At 30.0% G+C, this 16,010-nt stretch overlaps 1 protein-coding gene across 1 annotated transcript; it reads right to left on the bottom strand.

Moving 5' to 3' along the window:
• Positions 1-1,662: 1,662 nt before the first annotated feature.
• Positions 1,663-4,462, bottom strand: LOC132745585 (uncharacterized). Its single transcript, XM_060734535.1, has 3 exons — positions 4,281-4,462; positions 3,629-3,682; positions 1,663-2,443 (listed from the first exon to the last, which is right to left on the bottom strand). Exons 1-3 carry the CDS (start codon positions 4,453-4,455, stop codon positions 1,809-1,811), a joined length of 864 nt encoding a protein of 287 aa, XP_060590518.1. The 5' UTR covers positions 4,456-4,462; the 3' UTR covers positions 1,663-1,808.
• Between the last annotated feature and the right edge of the window lie 11,548 nt (positions 4,463-16,010).

Raw genomic sequence — 16,010 nt, 5'->3', positions numbered from 1 at the left:
ACATTGAGACAAATAGTTACAAAAAGAATAACAAACGATTGCTATTAATACATTCCATTATCTAAACTAGTTTTTTTTTCATCCTCTCACCAGAAAGGTTCAAGTATACCAAATTATGAAATCTGAAATTAAACATCAGATTATAATTGTGCAATTATCATAGTTACGTATTGCAGAAGTCCAACCAAAACACGCAATTGAAACTCTTATGGCTTATTTATTTTATAAAAACGCACTGCCGTTGTCATTAATTAAAATGTGCTCATAAGCAGTATGTCGATTACAATTACATCTTCATCTCTCCCATGTTTCTTTTAAACTTTTTAATAATATAAACTGTAATGTTTTTGTATAATATTTGTCAACGTTGCTTTAAAACATAACCTTTACATTTTGTTTCATATAATTCATTTAAATTAATATAATTTTATTGTGTCATTATCATCTCGTTTTAGATTTTTAAATTTATATTCCATAATTTACGTGAAATAATTTTGCTTACTAATAGAATATACAGTTTTGATACTTTTCGATAATAATAATGAATTTGAGGTTTTTCTTTTTACAGCTTCTTATGAATGCCTTTGTTCTGAAAGTGAACTGTATCACAATCAGAGGAATTTACTTTTTGCATTCACTTTATAGAACGATCATTTTGCATTGGAAAATATTGATTATTTTCTCACCTTAAATTTTCTTCAGATATTGAAACTATTGATTATTATATATATAGTTTTCTTGAGGTGATATCTAAAAAAGTGCAATTGTAAGATTTCAATAAAAACAATATCGGCCGTTTTGAAAGTTAAAACATATATTAAAAAAAAACATGAATAATATGCATCATTATTAAGTACTTAAATAGGAATATTGTCTATACCACTAGCCTTACCTTTATTAATAGAGCATTTCGAACGTCTTACAAAGATATATGAGTATTAAAACTAAGATTTTCATCACATTCTTATTATCATTTGATGTATCGGTAGCATTATCTGTAGTTTGGGACAGGGGACTACAGTAATTGTTCAATCTTGATAAAACAATATCTATATCACCTTAGATTTATTCATCCTCTAAAAAATCTTCTATTATATTATCATTATCCTTTTTTTAAAATTCAATCCAATTTTGCCAATAGATTTTCAAAACTCAGATGTATTTACAGCGTACTCATCTAATAGCTGATATTGTAACGAGTACCAATATAAACGCTTAGATCTATGAACTTTGCGTTCAAATAATTTATTGGTACTTACATAATTAAACTTAAATGTAAAACTATTTGCTTTGTTTTATGTGTTAAACTGCATTGTCCAATATAAAAACGCTAATTGAAACGTTGATTGAATGCAAGACGCTTATTTCATTTCTAATTACTATAATTATAGTATTTTCTTTTCCCTTTTACAGGAGTCACGTGTCACCGGTGTTCGTAAAATAGTGTAGTAGAGTATTTATATGCTTGACGCAAATTGTACCTGTTAAGTAATAATGTTATAGAAATACTTAAATTAGAAAATGTTACTAAAGAAAACAACGTTCATGTTACAAAAATAACTATAATATGTACAATTTTTCTAAAAGATTATATGACTCTATCACCAATACCCTAGCGGACACAATTAAGGAAGACAACGTTTATTTGTTTTAGCGTTTATTTTACTCTTTTCATTTTATTCAGTGATAATGCTACTTTGATATGAACTATTTAAATGGAATATAACAAAAACAGTTGAAGGAATGATCTACATTTCTGTCTCTATAAGGCATTGTTTGTTTGCTGACTATTTTGATCAGTATGTTAACTACTTATATGGCTGAACACTCGTCGATCTTCCATTGAATGAGTACGAGCAAACAGCACATGTCAGCTCCCATCCGTTTTTATATGGATCGCATCGTAGTGAACCACATTCCCCTTCAACAAAATAAAACAGTTTTCCATTTAAATTCTGATGAGTTCCCTCTAAAGTTTCGGGATTTCCATCAACGCACACAAATTCAGAGGATGAAGCATGACTGTAGTGCTCAGCCATAAGAAAGCCTTTATACTCTAATATGTAATTGTCATGACAACAATTTTTCCCCGGCACCATCAGAACGTTATTACGTGGTATTGGACAAACTGCACATGGAATTTCGTGATTATGCAGATATTGCCAATGCGGGTAGGTACTTGTTTTATATTCTGCTCCATATATCCTAGCTGCATATTGAAAACCATTTGTTTGCTTTTCGTAGTCTGGATCTTTTGGTAAACATAACGGATTTGATGCAGTTCCGTTATGAGCGTAATATGATCCAGCAACGTAGCCGTCGTACACTAGAACGGCTTTACCGGGACATGTTGTATGACCCCAGCGTATATAGGTTGTACCATCAGCAGATCTTTGGTTGCTTACAATTGTTTCGTTAAGGTGCACTATTGTTTTTTCAGCATCTGAAATGGAGAAATTAAATAAATAAAAATGTACAGAGTATGAAAAATAATATTCTAGAATCAATCAATTTAACTATTTTTGAAATACTTTGTCAAATCTTTATTTGCGTTAAAAAAAATTATATGACTAAATATATACGTATAAATGTTGGACTTGTCAAATTTTAAAGTGTTACATGCTAAAACATGTCATATTATTTTGTTTCTATAACCAACAATTATATTGTGGAATACTAATGCTTTTACTTACAAGAAATACAATTTGATGGCGATAACTGATTCAGAAAATGATATCAAATAGTTATAATATTGTTATATTTTTAAGCTGTGTTTGTTACAGCAGAAAATGTGCAATAAGGGATTTTACGTATTCCTTAGAAAAAATGGAGATATCGCATAAAAAAATCACAACTGGTCGTTGTTGTCTTTAGTGTTTAGGTGAATTTCTGATATGTCCTTGCATGTTACATAATTCCCGAAACAAAAACTGTTTTCTATCAGAATCATGATGATGGAAATTGAAGACAATACATTTGGGCACACACTTGTCTAACCCACTTGTAATTTTCAGGTTCAAAAATTGTATGTTTAGCTGCATGTTTCATGGAAACATCAGGGTTGTTGCCGAGACGTGGTCATAGGCGACGGCATGAAAATGATTAAGAGTTTTGTCTAAAATCAATACGTTTAATACTTACAGAACTGAACAATGAATGGAAAAAGTGCAATGATTTGTGAAAAAAAGATATTATAATATAATAATATCTTACTAGAAAACCAGGACATTTGACCTTTATGAATTATCTTCAGTAATTCTATGGAAATATTTCAGTAATTCTATGGAAATATGAAACAGCGAAGTTTTGGCATCGTCATCATCATTTGGACACAATCTTAATTATTGTCCCTTATTTGACAATTTGTATGCAATGCATTTAAATAAATGATTCTGTTTTTTTATTCATAATGAGCATCAAATTTAAATGAACATTTGTTATGACTCTTGTTATTTGCTTCATTTCTTTTCTTTGTTGTGGAATTTTTACATTATGAAAACAACATAATTATGCTGACAGGTATCATAGCATATTTACACTTTAAAACTAAAACCAAAAATGCAACTTTCATTGCTCATGCCTGTTTCGTTTATGTCTCAATATATCAGTGGGAAAAAAGAACATCTACCTGCAAGCCTTGCGGCTAATACTTTGTTGTCCTCATGAGCAGACTTTTCAGCATCTGTATTATTTTTATATATACAAGTCAATTACAATATATAAATTGAAATCGACAAGTTTCGCTTAGTTTTAAATAGAACGATTTCATATACATGTAATTCCAACACATTGACAGACTGTTGTCTATTTGCATTTAATATGGATTTTAAATTTAAATAACCGCATTTCAATAATTTTCCGATACTCGTACATGCCTTGCTATTTTTAACAAATTGAATACAAAAAGGCAACCCCCTAACTTTTTAACATTTCTTACAAAAATCTTAAAATTTGCTTAGAAGGTAAGCTATTTATATTACTTTAGTACTTCTAACAAAAACAAACGTGATTTGAGTTTTTTCTTTTAAATCTCGATAAAGTTTGCTTCTGATAAACGTTTTATCTTTAAAATCTGTAACTCATTGATTGATAATTCAATGAATAAAATTGAATTGATTGTTCTGGTGTGTTGCAAATATCTTAAAGCAAAACGTATAGAACTTAAATATTTATTACAGTATTAACACAAATGTTTATATTAATTGTTTGATCTTCTATGAAAATCATTTGTGTTAATTTATTTTTCATTAAATTATTTAAAGAGCAAAAGAACTTTTTACCTTCAAGTTGTGCTGTCAGTAGAGCTATATCTTTCTGCTGTTGAGCAGTTCTTTCTTCCAGCTGTACCAGTTTTGATAACAATTTATATTCAAAGTCAAAATTTCTGCAAGTCGATCCATATTCCGAAAAAGAGGTGGAAATTGAAAACATTAATAAAATGGCAAATAAAAACATGTTTGCCTTCGGCATGATGTCTTGCTAATTTATCTGAGGTTTGTAAACATGTTGCTTAAAGTGACATTTTTTGACATTCTCATTTAAAGGTGGCCACCCTTAATCCGCTTATTCTGTATGTTTTATACCATTTTACATACTGATATTGGACTCGATCTATTTTGTCATGGTATTTGACGACCATTGTATTTATTAAAGTGCATTCAATATTAAACAATAAATGAGCTTTAAATTGAGCTATTTTGATCAATTAAGTGATTAACATTCTATGAGGTTAAAAAAAACTCAAAGTTAAAAGAAAGTAATTGTTGTAAAATGTTGAAAGATTTTATTCCTCCAAACCAAGGAAAACAGTATTAATCATCTAAATAATTGGTTCAGGTGTGTTCTGGTCTGAGTAGTTAACTTTATGAAATAGAAAATGATCAGATAATGTCAATAAACCAAAATACATTGACACGCAACACGCAACCACTGCGTCGTTTTCGTCGTCACCATCAGCACAACCATTAATTGAGCCCATGATTTATAAATTTTAAGAAGACACTAACTAGCTTGCTTATTGAATGGCAAGGGGAATATTTCTGAAATCTATATTTTAGACTTGTGCCCCTTTGAAGTTTTCATTAAGGCACACGTGTCAAGCAAGTGGAATTATTACGAAAGTTTTCTTTCTTAATAATGCCTCATTTTGAACAATGAATTTCCGTAAAGAATGTTTCATTACTATTTCAAAGCCAAGAAACAAATACAATACGTGGACTACTTGCTAACCATGGAAATGTGCGATTGGGCGACAAGGGGTTTTATTATGATACTTTTAGAAATAATTAAGTAGGATGAATTCAAATGTATCTTAGAAATTTTGTTTTATCGTGACACATAAACGTTGATAAAGGGAGTTATCATGATTGCAATTAACAATTACACATTTGATAACATTTGAATTGTTTATTGATAGCCATTGCCCTTGGCATAAAACACTAACATGACGTGCATTCCACTTGTTGTATCATATTTTCAGATAAGGGTAAGCAAATGGTTTATTTTAAAATGATGAAAAGTAAGGAAAGAACTATCAATGTATTTTATATAGGATTAATATTTACTCCTTTTAAAACGCAATAAACAAGCTATTAAATCATTTCATAAATGTATCAAGCGTAACTAGATTCGTCAAACATGTTGAATATATATTTAGTTCTAAATTTCAAAAAATGTTACACTTTGGTATAATAAATATGAAAAATGTATTGCAAAACTTAAATGTCCCCTTTAATTTTACGTTCAAACTTCCTTCTTCAAATACAATTGTATACATAAGTCTTTTCCTTGTACACGACAGGGAGCCTCTTTAGCAACTTACTGATTATATCTGCTAAATAGAAAACATTCATCATAGAGATAATTTTTAAAACTTAACACAAAATAAGACACCCATAAACAAAAGACAACGTAAACTTTTATCTTTTACATTGTTAGAAAATTATAAATGAACAAAGCTGTTCACCTAAAGAGTAGATATATGTTAAAAAAACAAAAAACAAAAAAAACATTTAAAATATTTTGAAAGAATTTTATTCAAAAAGCCTTATTGTATATAAATGAACTGTTTAAATAAAACACACAAAAAGAACATAACAAAATATATTTCCTTTCACGTCTTAAAACAAAATAACCTGTATACAGCTTTAGTCGAGAATGTATACCGTATCTCTCCACTATTACAATAAAAGAAAAAAACCTAATTGTATTTATTTTAGTTCTTACTTGACTGGATACGTAGCAAGTCTTAAATGCAAGCTGCTATTTCACGTCACATGTGACACTACTAAATATTCAAGATAATTGACCAATTATTTTAGGAACACGCTTTGATTTAACTTAAACATATTACTATATGTTTAGAAATATTCGCGGGCTTCAATTTTTCGCGATCTTCACGGTGACATTCGATCCGCGACTCACAACACTCAGCAATCTCATCCGCTCAGTAACTACTGGACTAAATGTGATTTCATCACAAATTTCATCACATTTAGTCAAGTAGTTACTGAGCGGATGAGATTGCACACACATGTGTACGACAGTTGGACGAATAGCCATCGGGCCAACAAGCTCACATTGATTTAAAAGTCAATGTAACATTCATACATTTTACCTAGTATATATAGAAAATATCGAAGTCTAAACTGTAACCGAAATCTGGGTATAAACTGTAACAAAATTGGATCAAAGTCGCTGGGTATATGCTGTAACCCTTCAAAATTAACCACGCTCTATACTGTAACATTGTTTATTTTTTTCCAACAAGAAAATAGGTTCAACTGGTCATTTACTTTTATGAACGTTTCTAAACACAAAGTACTAACGTTTTGTAGATTTACTTTATCTAGGCATGCTTAAATTATGTCGGAATTGGAGAAAAATGCGTTGGTTCACTCGATTCAAATTTTCAAACTGTCAAATCTGCATATTTATTAGACAATATAGCGATAAATCTGCGAGTCTGAAAAAATATATACCACTAGAAACCGGATTCTGTTCCTTACAAGCAAAGCACACAAACATATTTTTGAAACTAAACTACTTGTAATATGGACCGGAATAAAATTCTCCTACCTGTCTTTCCAACGAGTAATCCTCCATCTTGAAAATTCTATAATGTAACAGTAAAACGCGATACTGTAACACGTTCCCTACGGTGCTGTAACAGCTGTATAAATGAGACGTATGTGCTTTAACCGATTTTCATTAACAGATGAACATAATGTTTCACGCGTGTCTAGATTCTAAGGACAGTAGCATATTTGATGTTGCAAAAGTCGGCATATAAATAATTACATTTGTCACATTTCCAGACATATTTTTAGAGACAAAGCGCGATATTATGTTCATAAGGGAGAGTAATCGAGGGTTTATTACTAGACATATTCCACAATGTGCAAGGGTAATCCCCCATTGATGATATTGGTGTTAACGCTTCAAAGCACTAACAAAGTCTTCTTTCATTGATTCCGTTACATATTCATGTAAAAGAGTACCAATGTATTTGAGACTTAATTCTACTTTATAAAGTTTCTCTATTCTTTTCTATGAGTTGACAAGTTCCAATAATGTGTAAATAAAAGAAAATATAGGTTCTTTTTTGATGAACACTTTACTGTTTTTTTTGTGAACCCTCCATTATTTTTGTGTTGTGTTTGCTTACAGAAAGAGTTTTGGACACCGGGGCGATAATTTTAAATTAGTTTGCACTTTTTAAATAAAACTTTTAAATATAAATAAAAAAGCCCTAAAGTCCTATATGAATATAATTTGCATTACAATAATTGACAACGCTTGATTACATCGTAAGACAAATTAATTGCTGTTGTTATTTATTTCTATTCTGGGATATTCAATGGGGAGGTTTATGAGTACCTTAAATAAGGTTGTTGAAATGTATCAAATAATGTACGGTATGTTAAAGAATCTGTCTTGTAATATAAGACTAAATATAACATGAACTAAATCAATACATCATTTATTAATACAGAGAGAGGCAAAATTATTAATATGTCACGATTATTGGTTATTTATATACGATTTTGCTTATTGCTTTTTAATTATAAACAAAATGCAACAATCAAGTATTGATGGTAGCTTACATATTGAATTTTGATGGGTTTGTTGCCTACTGTAGTACCCTCTTTAGGTAAAGCAAACTGTAAATTGTTGTTTACCTTAGTTTACCTAAAACTCTTTAAAAATGATTTAACAAAAAGCCAAAAAGTATACTTCAACTCAGCACACTTTTGTATTGGTGAATGGAAAGATAACAGATAACCTGTAAGATATAGATCAGGAAAATAGATCATGGTATATCTTTACGGCTCTTTTGTTTGTACGATCATTCAGATGTCAAACTGCGTAGTAAGAAAAAAGGTTGGATCAATAAAAACTGTTAATAGCCAAAGCTTTTTTTGTTTATTCGATGCCTTGCTTTTCCCATTTATTGCTTGTTATTTTATTGCTATGTTAAAGTAACACTGAATATCATTAGCGTTATATGTGACGTCTGTGTACCTTTCGTAAATGTTTCGCAATGTCATAAAGCACTTTGGCTTTGTTAAATAAGGACTAAGCACAGTTTAGGAGTATAAGGAAGAGGTGTTATCTACCTACAGTGTACGACATGTGTTGTTGTATAAATGAAGTCATATATCCAGAAAGGCTTTAATTGTTAATTCAGTTTGATGTTTGATACCGCTTCAGATGATTCTTGCTAGTGCGTTATTATGATATATTATACAAACCGAATTTATATTATTTTCACATATCGTCACTAAACATCGAAATATCCTACTCAATGTGAATTATTAATATATTACACCCATGTCGACGAAACTAATTACTTCTCTAATACTTATCAATAATCTCCCTCAATGCTCATTGTAAGTAATTAACTGATGTAGTCCTTTTATGGTTGTAAATTTTATGTGGCGACATCTTAACTTAAAGTGATATTATGGCGCTTGTAAAAGTCAATAGAACATTATATTTTGCCATACTTGTACTACTTTTTAGTTTACTATGCAAAATTATTCAATAATCAATGTGGTTCATGGAAGTTTATATTATTATCATTCACAATTTATCGGCATTGTGCAACTTAAAAAAGATTTGGGCAATCTTTTCTAAAATGTAGTTCGTTGTTATATTTCATCCAAAACATTGCTCAGTATCATTTATTTGTAAATTACCTCTATAATGGTCAATCTTTAGAATTATGTTTTAATTTGACAGTAACAAACGCATGATGTCACTTAAATTGGTAAATGAACGGGACAGGCAATAGGGTAGAACAATTATGTCTAATAATGCACGCTGTTTTATTTACAATAATTGATTCCTTTGGAAAGTCTAACATGAGAGTAGTATGGTACTTGGGCGAGTCTAGCGCACCTTAATTAATTTTTTTACTTTTTAGGTGATAACAACCACATTTCACCTCCACTAACCCAATAATTTAACATATTTACCACAATCCAAACAATAAGCAAACAAAATCATCAAATAACGAAATAATTACACAAACTGATACCCACTAACCAAAAAAATCATGGTAATTGGGCGAGTCTAGCGCACCACCCCTAAAAAAAAAATAAAAAAATTTTATCCCCCGGCGTGATTCGAACCCGCGACCCAGAAAAATAAAAAAATTAATAGACACCGCACATAATGGCACCTTTAAAAAAAATTTTTTTTTCTTCTTATTTTCTGAATGAAGAATGATTTGACACGAGAAAAAAATATTTTTTTATCCCCGGCGGGACTCGGACCCACACCCATAAAAAAATTTAAAAAAATTATATTCTTAAAAAGTAAAATGCAATAATACCTATTACTATACTACCGACGATTAATGCTGTTTTTTTATCTTCGTGTTCTATTGATATATTTTTTTCTTTTTTTTCTATTCCATCTGACACTTTAACTAAAGATTTAGCTATTTCTTTAGGTTCTTGTAATGATTTCTTTGTTGGCGTTCCTTTAATTTCTGTATGTATAATTGTTGGAATTGGTTGAATATTAACATCATTATTCAATCCGAGCTTTTGATAATCAGTTGCTACTATAATTTTATTATTATAATTTTGTATTTCTCCAATTCTTAATTCCATATCACTAGGTGCCATATATAATCCAATTCCAAAAACATAATCAACTTTACTTCTTGCATATTTTAATGTATTTTGATATCTTTTAATTTGACTCGGTAAATCTACGGGACTATTAATTGCATCCTCAACATTTGCAAGAAATTGTTTCTGCGCATCAAAAGCCGTTCCTATTCCAAGTATATCCGTTCTTGTTTGAGATTGTGAACCAAGAATAGCCCAACAATAGGTTCTTATTGATTCGTTAATCCGTTGAACACCTGCTCTCGTAAAACCTTCTGAAGTATCGAGAATAAATGTGGTCCAAACATCCTTAACATCATCTTCTTGTAGAATATAATCAATGTGAACTTTTTTAGGTGGAAGATATTCACATGATGAAATACCACATTTTCTTCCGCCTGGAACTTCTGGTCCGAATGTCATTTTTGATAAATCTAAATCAGATGATGTGCTGCTAGAAATATGTTTTGAAGAATAATCATGTCTAAAATCAGTTCGTTTCCATGCAGAGTGACTAGTTGTGTGAACTAATCCTAAACCATTTCCACTTTTATACATTTTTTGTCTCCAATCTGAATGAGGGTCTACATTAAACTCTTTACATATTCTTTCGTAAGCACCACGGTCATAACTGTTGTTAAATGCATTCCAACTTTTATCTTGTGGTAGAGCAATGCCTAATTCAAATAATATTCTTCTTGTTTGGTAGTAAACGTGAAATAAGAATAGTGAACCGGTCAACCCTCCTGCTTTTAAATGGTTGTTAACATCTATACCACAACCTGTAGTAGCACACCATATAGCGAAGTTTAATTGATTTTGCCAAAACGATAACCAGTCTGCATTCCATCTATTAACTATTTCATTTGATGATATTTTTGGTAATAGGTAATTTTCAAATATATTTGGGAAATCCGCATTAAAACTTTTCTTATCTGATGAAATAATAACGGATTGTTTTATTATATCTATAGGTTTTTTAAGATATATTCCTCCTGTATTATAAACTACTTCTTTGTTGTATTTGAAATTATGTACTGTCATTTTTATTCATTAAAAAATGTATCAAACAATTTCAAACATTGAAAACACTATAAATTTGTTACAATATATAGATAACAAATGTGGAAATAAGATAATCGGATTAAAGAGTTTTACTTATACTATAGGTTGGTATAATTTAATTGATGAATATATACAAAAGTATTTTGATAGTCCTAACAAGATTACAAATGGTTATTACAGTTTTCAACAAATAGTAGATATATTTGACAATTATAATATTACATTAACTGTAAATGAAACAAATGGTATTGCCTCTTTAATTACTTCAGATAATTTGAATATAAGTAAAGGTTTAAAACAAATATTAGGGTTTAAAAATAAGAAAAGATTTACTGCTAATGAAACGCACTACGGTGAAAGAACAATAGATTTTGCACCTTATAAACAACTATATGTTCATCTTGAGCAGATAAATAGTTCTTACAATTTCTTTGATGGTGCTCCTAGTAATATTCTTTGTGTTGTTCCCGTTGAAAATAAACCATTCGGTGATATTGTTCATATTAATTTTAGTAATCCACAATACAAACAATTGACACATGGTGATATTTCTGAATTAAGTATAAGCGTTTGTGATGATAAAGGTCAGAAAATAAACAACAATGGATTAACAATTAGTTGTGTTTTGGAAATGGAAATTTTTTTTTTTTTTTACTTTTTATTAATATAATTATTAGCAGCTGCATACAACATTCCGGCAACAAGAACAACTACAGCCCATAAATGTTCACCAAACCAGGATACAACTTTACCCGCGGAAGAAAGCAACCAAGAAACAATAGCACCGATAATACCGGGCAATGCTTCTGCAGCTTTACCAGCTAGAGTAGCTAACAGTTTACCAAGATTTGATAATTGTTTTTTTATCCAGTCTTTTACACCACTTCCATCTTTTGGAGGAGGCTTAGGTGTTGTAGTTCCACCACCGGTAGTAGGAATAAAAGTCTCAACAATAACACCAATAATCATACCAAAAGCAGTTAAAACACTAACAATTGTAATTCCTTGTTCTCTAAATAAAGTTTTTATTCTTTCAGCTAATGTAGTGTCTTCTTTTAATACTTTATTTATTGTTTCCTTTATCCTATTTACCTGACTACGTAATTTATCTCTATTAACATTAATCACTTCCAGTCTTGCACTTTTTTCAAACTCCAAATCTCTTATTCGGCTACTTATCCTTTCTATTTGGAATTCATCATTATCTGATTTGGCTTGTTCTAATTTACGGTTTTCTTTTTCTATGTCTTTATTTGTTTCATTCAATTTAGTCAATTCATTTGCAATCTCTTCTTTTACAGTAGTCATCGCTTTGAGGACACCATCCATTTCTCTCTTTGTCATATCTGTTTGTGTTTCTTGTTCGTCAGTAAATGATGTTTCTATTACTTTCACTGCAGTTTCAGCTGCATTAGGTAAATCAGTCATTTCTATATTATCAACATTAGGTAGATCATCTTTCGCCTTTTGCAAGCTTTTAGCCGCTTGTGCTGATAATGTTTTAGTTGTAGATTTGTAATCAGGTAAGCTTAATAAGTCTCTAATTGCATTTGCTCCACCACTACCAATTCTACTCGCCAAAGAACTCAAGTTTATAAAACTACCACCTTTTTTGGCAGTAATTTGAATATCTATATCACCTAACTTTAAAAATAGTGTTTTATTATCAGGACCAAGTTCAAAGTTTGAATAATCAATAAATACTGGGTCTAAACCATACTTTTCTTTTATCAACTTGTAATATTCTTTAACTACATATTGTTTCTGTTTTACTATTAATTGTGTTCTTGTATCAACATCATCACCGATATCTTCAATATGAGCACTTTGGTTTTGTATAGTTCTATTAAATTCATCATCCTCATCTACAATTAATTCATTATCCTCATCATAGTCATCTTTATCAAACGCAGAATTATCAAATTCAAATCCGCCTTCAGCCATTTTTATTACTTAAAAAATATCCTTAAAAATTTCCCTTTAAAAATGTCGGCTTTTGGAGAAAAATTAAACCCTTACAGAAAATTAAGAGAACCACGTGGTATAAGAGGAATTCGTCAAAGTGTTGTTATAACCAATAATCCTTCAACTATTGATCAAAATCAACAATTGTTAGTGAGATTTCCTAATCTAAGTAGCAATGATGTTATTGTTCCCGGATCAGTCAGATTAGCATTTGAAATTGAACTAAACTCTAAAGATGTAAATGCAACAGTATATCAAAACATAGGAAGATCAATAATTAAGAAAACAACAATTAGAATAAGTGGAAATGAAGTTATGTCTATTGATGATAGCGATATTTACCATTGTTATATCGATTTATGGAAGTCTCCCCCTGAACGTTTAAATATGGCCTATCAAGGTATCGGTAAAGATAATATGTTGAAACACAGGATTGGTGCTGCAGATGCTTCATCAGACAAAGAAGACGAGGCTGTAGCAAAAGCATACAAGAACAGATTTTGCATCCCACTTGATTTTGAACTATTAGAAACTCATATGCCATTTTATCAAGCTGGTCTCGGTGACAGACTCGAATATGAACTTACTTTTAATGATTATGAAAAAGTTATTAAATCAACAGATGCTACTTCAAGTTATACAATCAAAAACATATGTTTGGAATTCGATATGGTGTCTGACCCAGAACTTGCAAGACAAATAAGACAACAGGTAGATGGTAAAATGGTTATTTTATATGATAGAATACTCAGACACAGAAAAATAACTAAAAATAAATCTGATACGCTTTGGAATATTAATCTAAATGTTCCTGCTAGAAGTATGAAAGGTATTCTAATGTTAATCGAAGACCCGGAAAGAACATCAACTGAAACTTATTACAATCCGAATATAACAAAAGTAGAAATGACAATAGAAGGAGTCCCGAATCAACTATACAGTCAAGGAATGAAATCTTATCAACAGTGGGATGAGATAAATAAATTCTTTGCTTTGAATTCAAAACGAAATAAAGAAACAAGTATGATTGTAAAAGATTTATGTTTCACTAGTACAACATTAGAAAAATATCTAACAAACAATTATGCATTATGGTTAGATTTACGTTCAACGGATGATAACACACTCCATGGTTCCGGAAGAAGAGTAGAGAATGCATCAGAAGGTATTACAATACAAATCGAGAAAGAAGCAGGAGCAGATGAACCTATAAATGTTTATTTATATATTATACAAGATGCACAAATTAATTTTGAAGATGGTAGATTTAAAGAAATTAGTTATTAAGCGAGTAAGTAGATTATTTTATTTTTTTATTATTAAAATGGAATTACCAAAATATCCACACTGTGCAATTATTTGCGGTCAAACTGGCTGCGGAAAAACTGAATTTGTTTTAGACTTACTCGAAAATGAATATGCGGGTGTATTTAAATATATTGTTATACTTTGTCCAACCATTCAATGGAACAAAGCATATAAAAATCGTGAGTGGATTGGTGATGTTACAAAACCGAAAACAAAGAATCTTAAAATCGTAAATCCAATTGTTAAAGGTGAAGAGAAATTACAAGAATTGTTAAAACATTTTTTCCAAAAGTATGCTGGTTCTCCTACTTTATACATCATTGATGATTGCAGTGCTACAAAAGAATTAACGAAGAAAAAAGATATGCTTTCGGAAATGGCTTTCTCAGGAAGACACGCAGAACAATCAGTATGGGTTATATCACAAAGATACAATTCAGTTTTAAAAGATTTAAGAGAACAAACAAAATGGTTATGTATGTTTTATACAAAAGATAGAGATAGTTTTGAGAATTGTTTAAGAGAAAATGATGTCATTCCTACATTGGAAGAAAGGCAAAGAATAAAGGAAGAACTAAAAAAGGAGAAGCATCGTAAATTAATTTTGAAAACTGACCAACCTACTAATTATTGGGTAGTTGATTAAGTTATTTTTTATTTAATTAATGCTTTAGCAATGCTTTAGTAATGTAATGCTTTAGTAATACTTAAATTATATAAAATAAAGAGTAAATTTTTGCTTTAGTAATGCTTTAGTAATGCTTTAGTTTTTGTTCGGTTTGAACTCAAACCCACCTTCCAAACCCACCAAAAATGACACCAAAATGGGTTTGGTTTAAAACCGACAAATTGTACTATTAAAATATAATAAAAAAAAATGATACCTGAAATACTTCAAATACTAACAATTATAACAAACACTGCAGTCTTATCAGTAGTTGGATATTGCGTATTTAATTATTATAAAATAAAAAAAATATTTAAAAATATACCAATAAAAATGGATGCTGAAAAAATACTCAAAGAAGGTGAAATGTTCGATAAAAAACAAAATCAAAATAATGAACAAAATAATGAATTAGATGAAATGAAACTTGATAGATTAGCATCAATTATTGCTGGTGGAGGAAGTAAACAATATCTTGGAAAAGAATACCAAATGTCAGACATTGATACAATGACACCAGAACAAATAAATAAACTATACTGCAGATATGAAGCTAGATTAGGAGCAAGTATGACTAAGACATTGGGAAACTCTTTTATTAATTTATATGTTATGGGTGTATCAAAATATTTTAATGTTGTTAATCCACCAAAATTAATACAAGATTTAGAAGAAGATCCATTTGTAAATAATGCTCTGAATAGTTCATGTTGTAAACTTTATTATAGATACGGAATGTATCTTGCTCCTTTTACTGCTATGTTAACAACAGCAAAACATATTGATTTTAATAAACCTCCTGATGAAATTACTACAGATAATGAATTAGAAAATATTACTATAAAAAATGACGAGTGAAAAAGTTGAAATTATTATGCCGGATG

This window comes from Ruditapes philippinarum, unplaced genomic scaffold (assembly GCF_026571515.1).
Source record: "Ruditapes philippinarum isolate M1 unplaced genomic scaffold, ASM2657151v2 ctg9462_1_1_1_1, whole genome shotgun sequence".
Classification (NCBI taxonomy): domain Eukaryota; kingdom Metazoa; phylum Mollusca; class Bivalvia; order Venerida; family Veneridae; genus Ruditapes; species Ruditapes philippinarum.
Note: the sequence above shows the minus strand (reverse complement) of the source record. Positions and strands in the feature narration are given on the sequence as shown.

Coding starts and splice junctions, on each gene's coding strand:
- LOC132745585 (XM_060734535.1), bottom strand. CDS start 4,455: ATGTTTTTATTTGCCATTTTATTAATGTTTTCAATTTCCACCTCTTTT. Junction 3,683..4,280: donor ACTGACAGCACAACTTGAAG/GTAAAAAGTTCT, acceptor AAAATAATACAG/ATGCTGAAAAGTCTGCTCAT. Junction 2,444..3,628: donor ATTAGCCGCAAGGCTTGCAG/GTAGATGTTCTT, acceptor TCTCCATTTCAG/ATGCTGAAAAAACAATAGTG.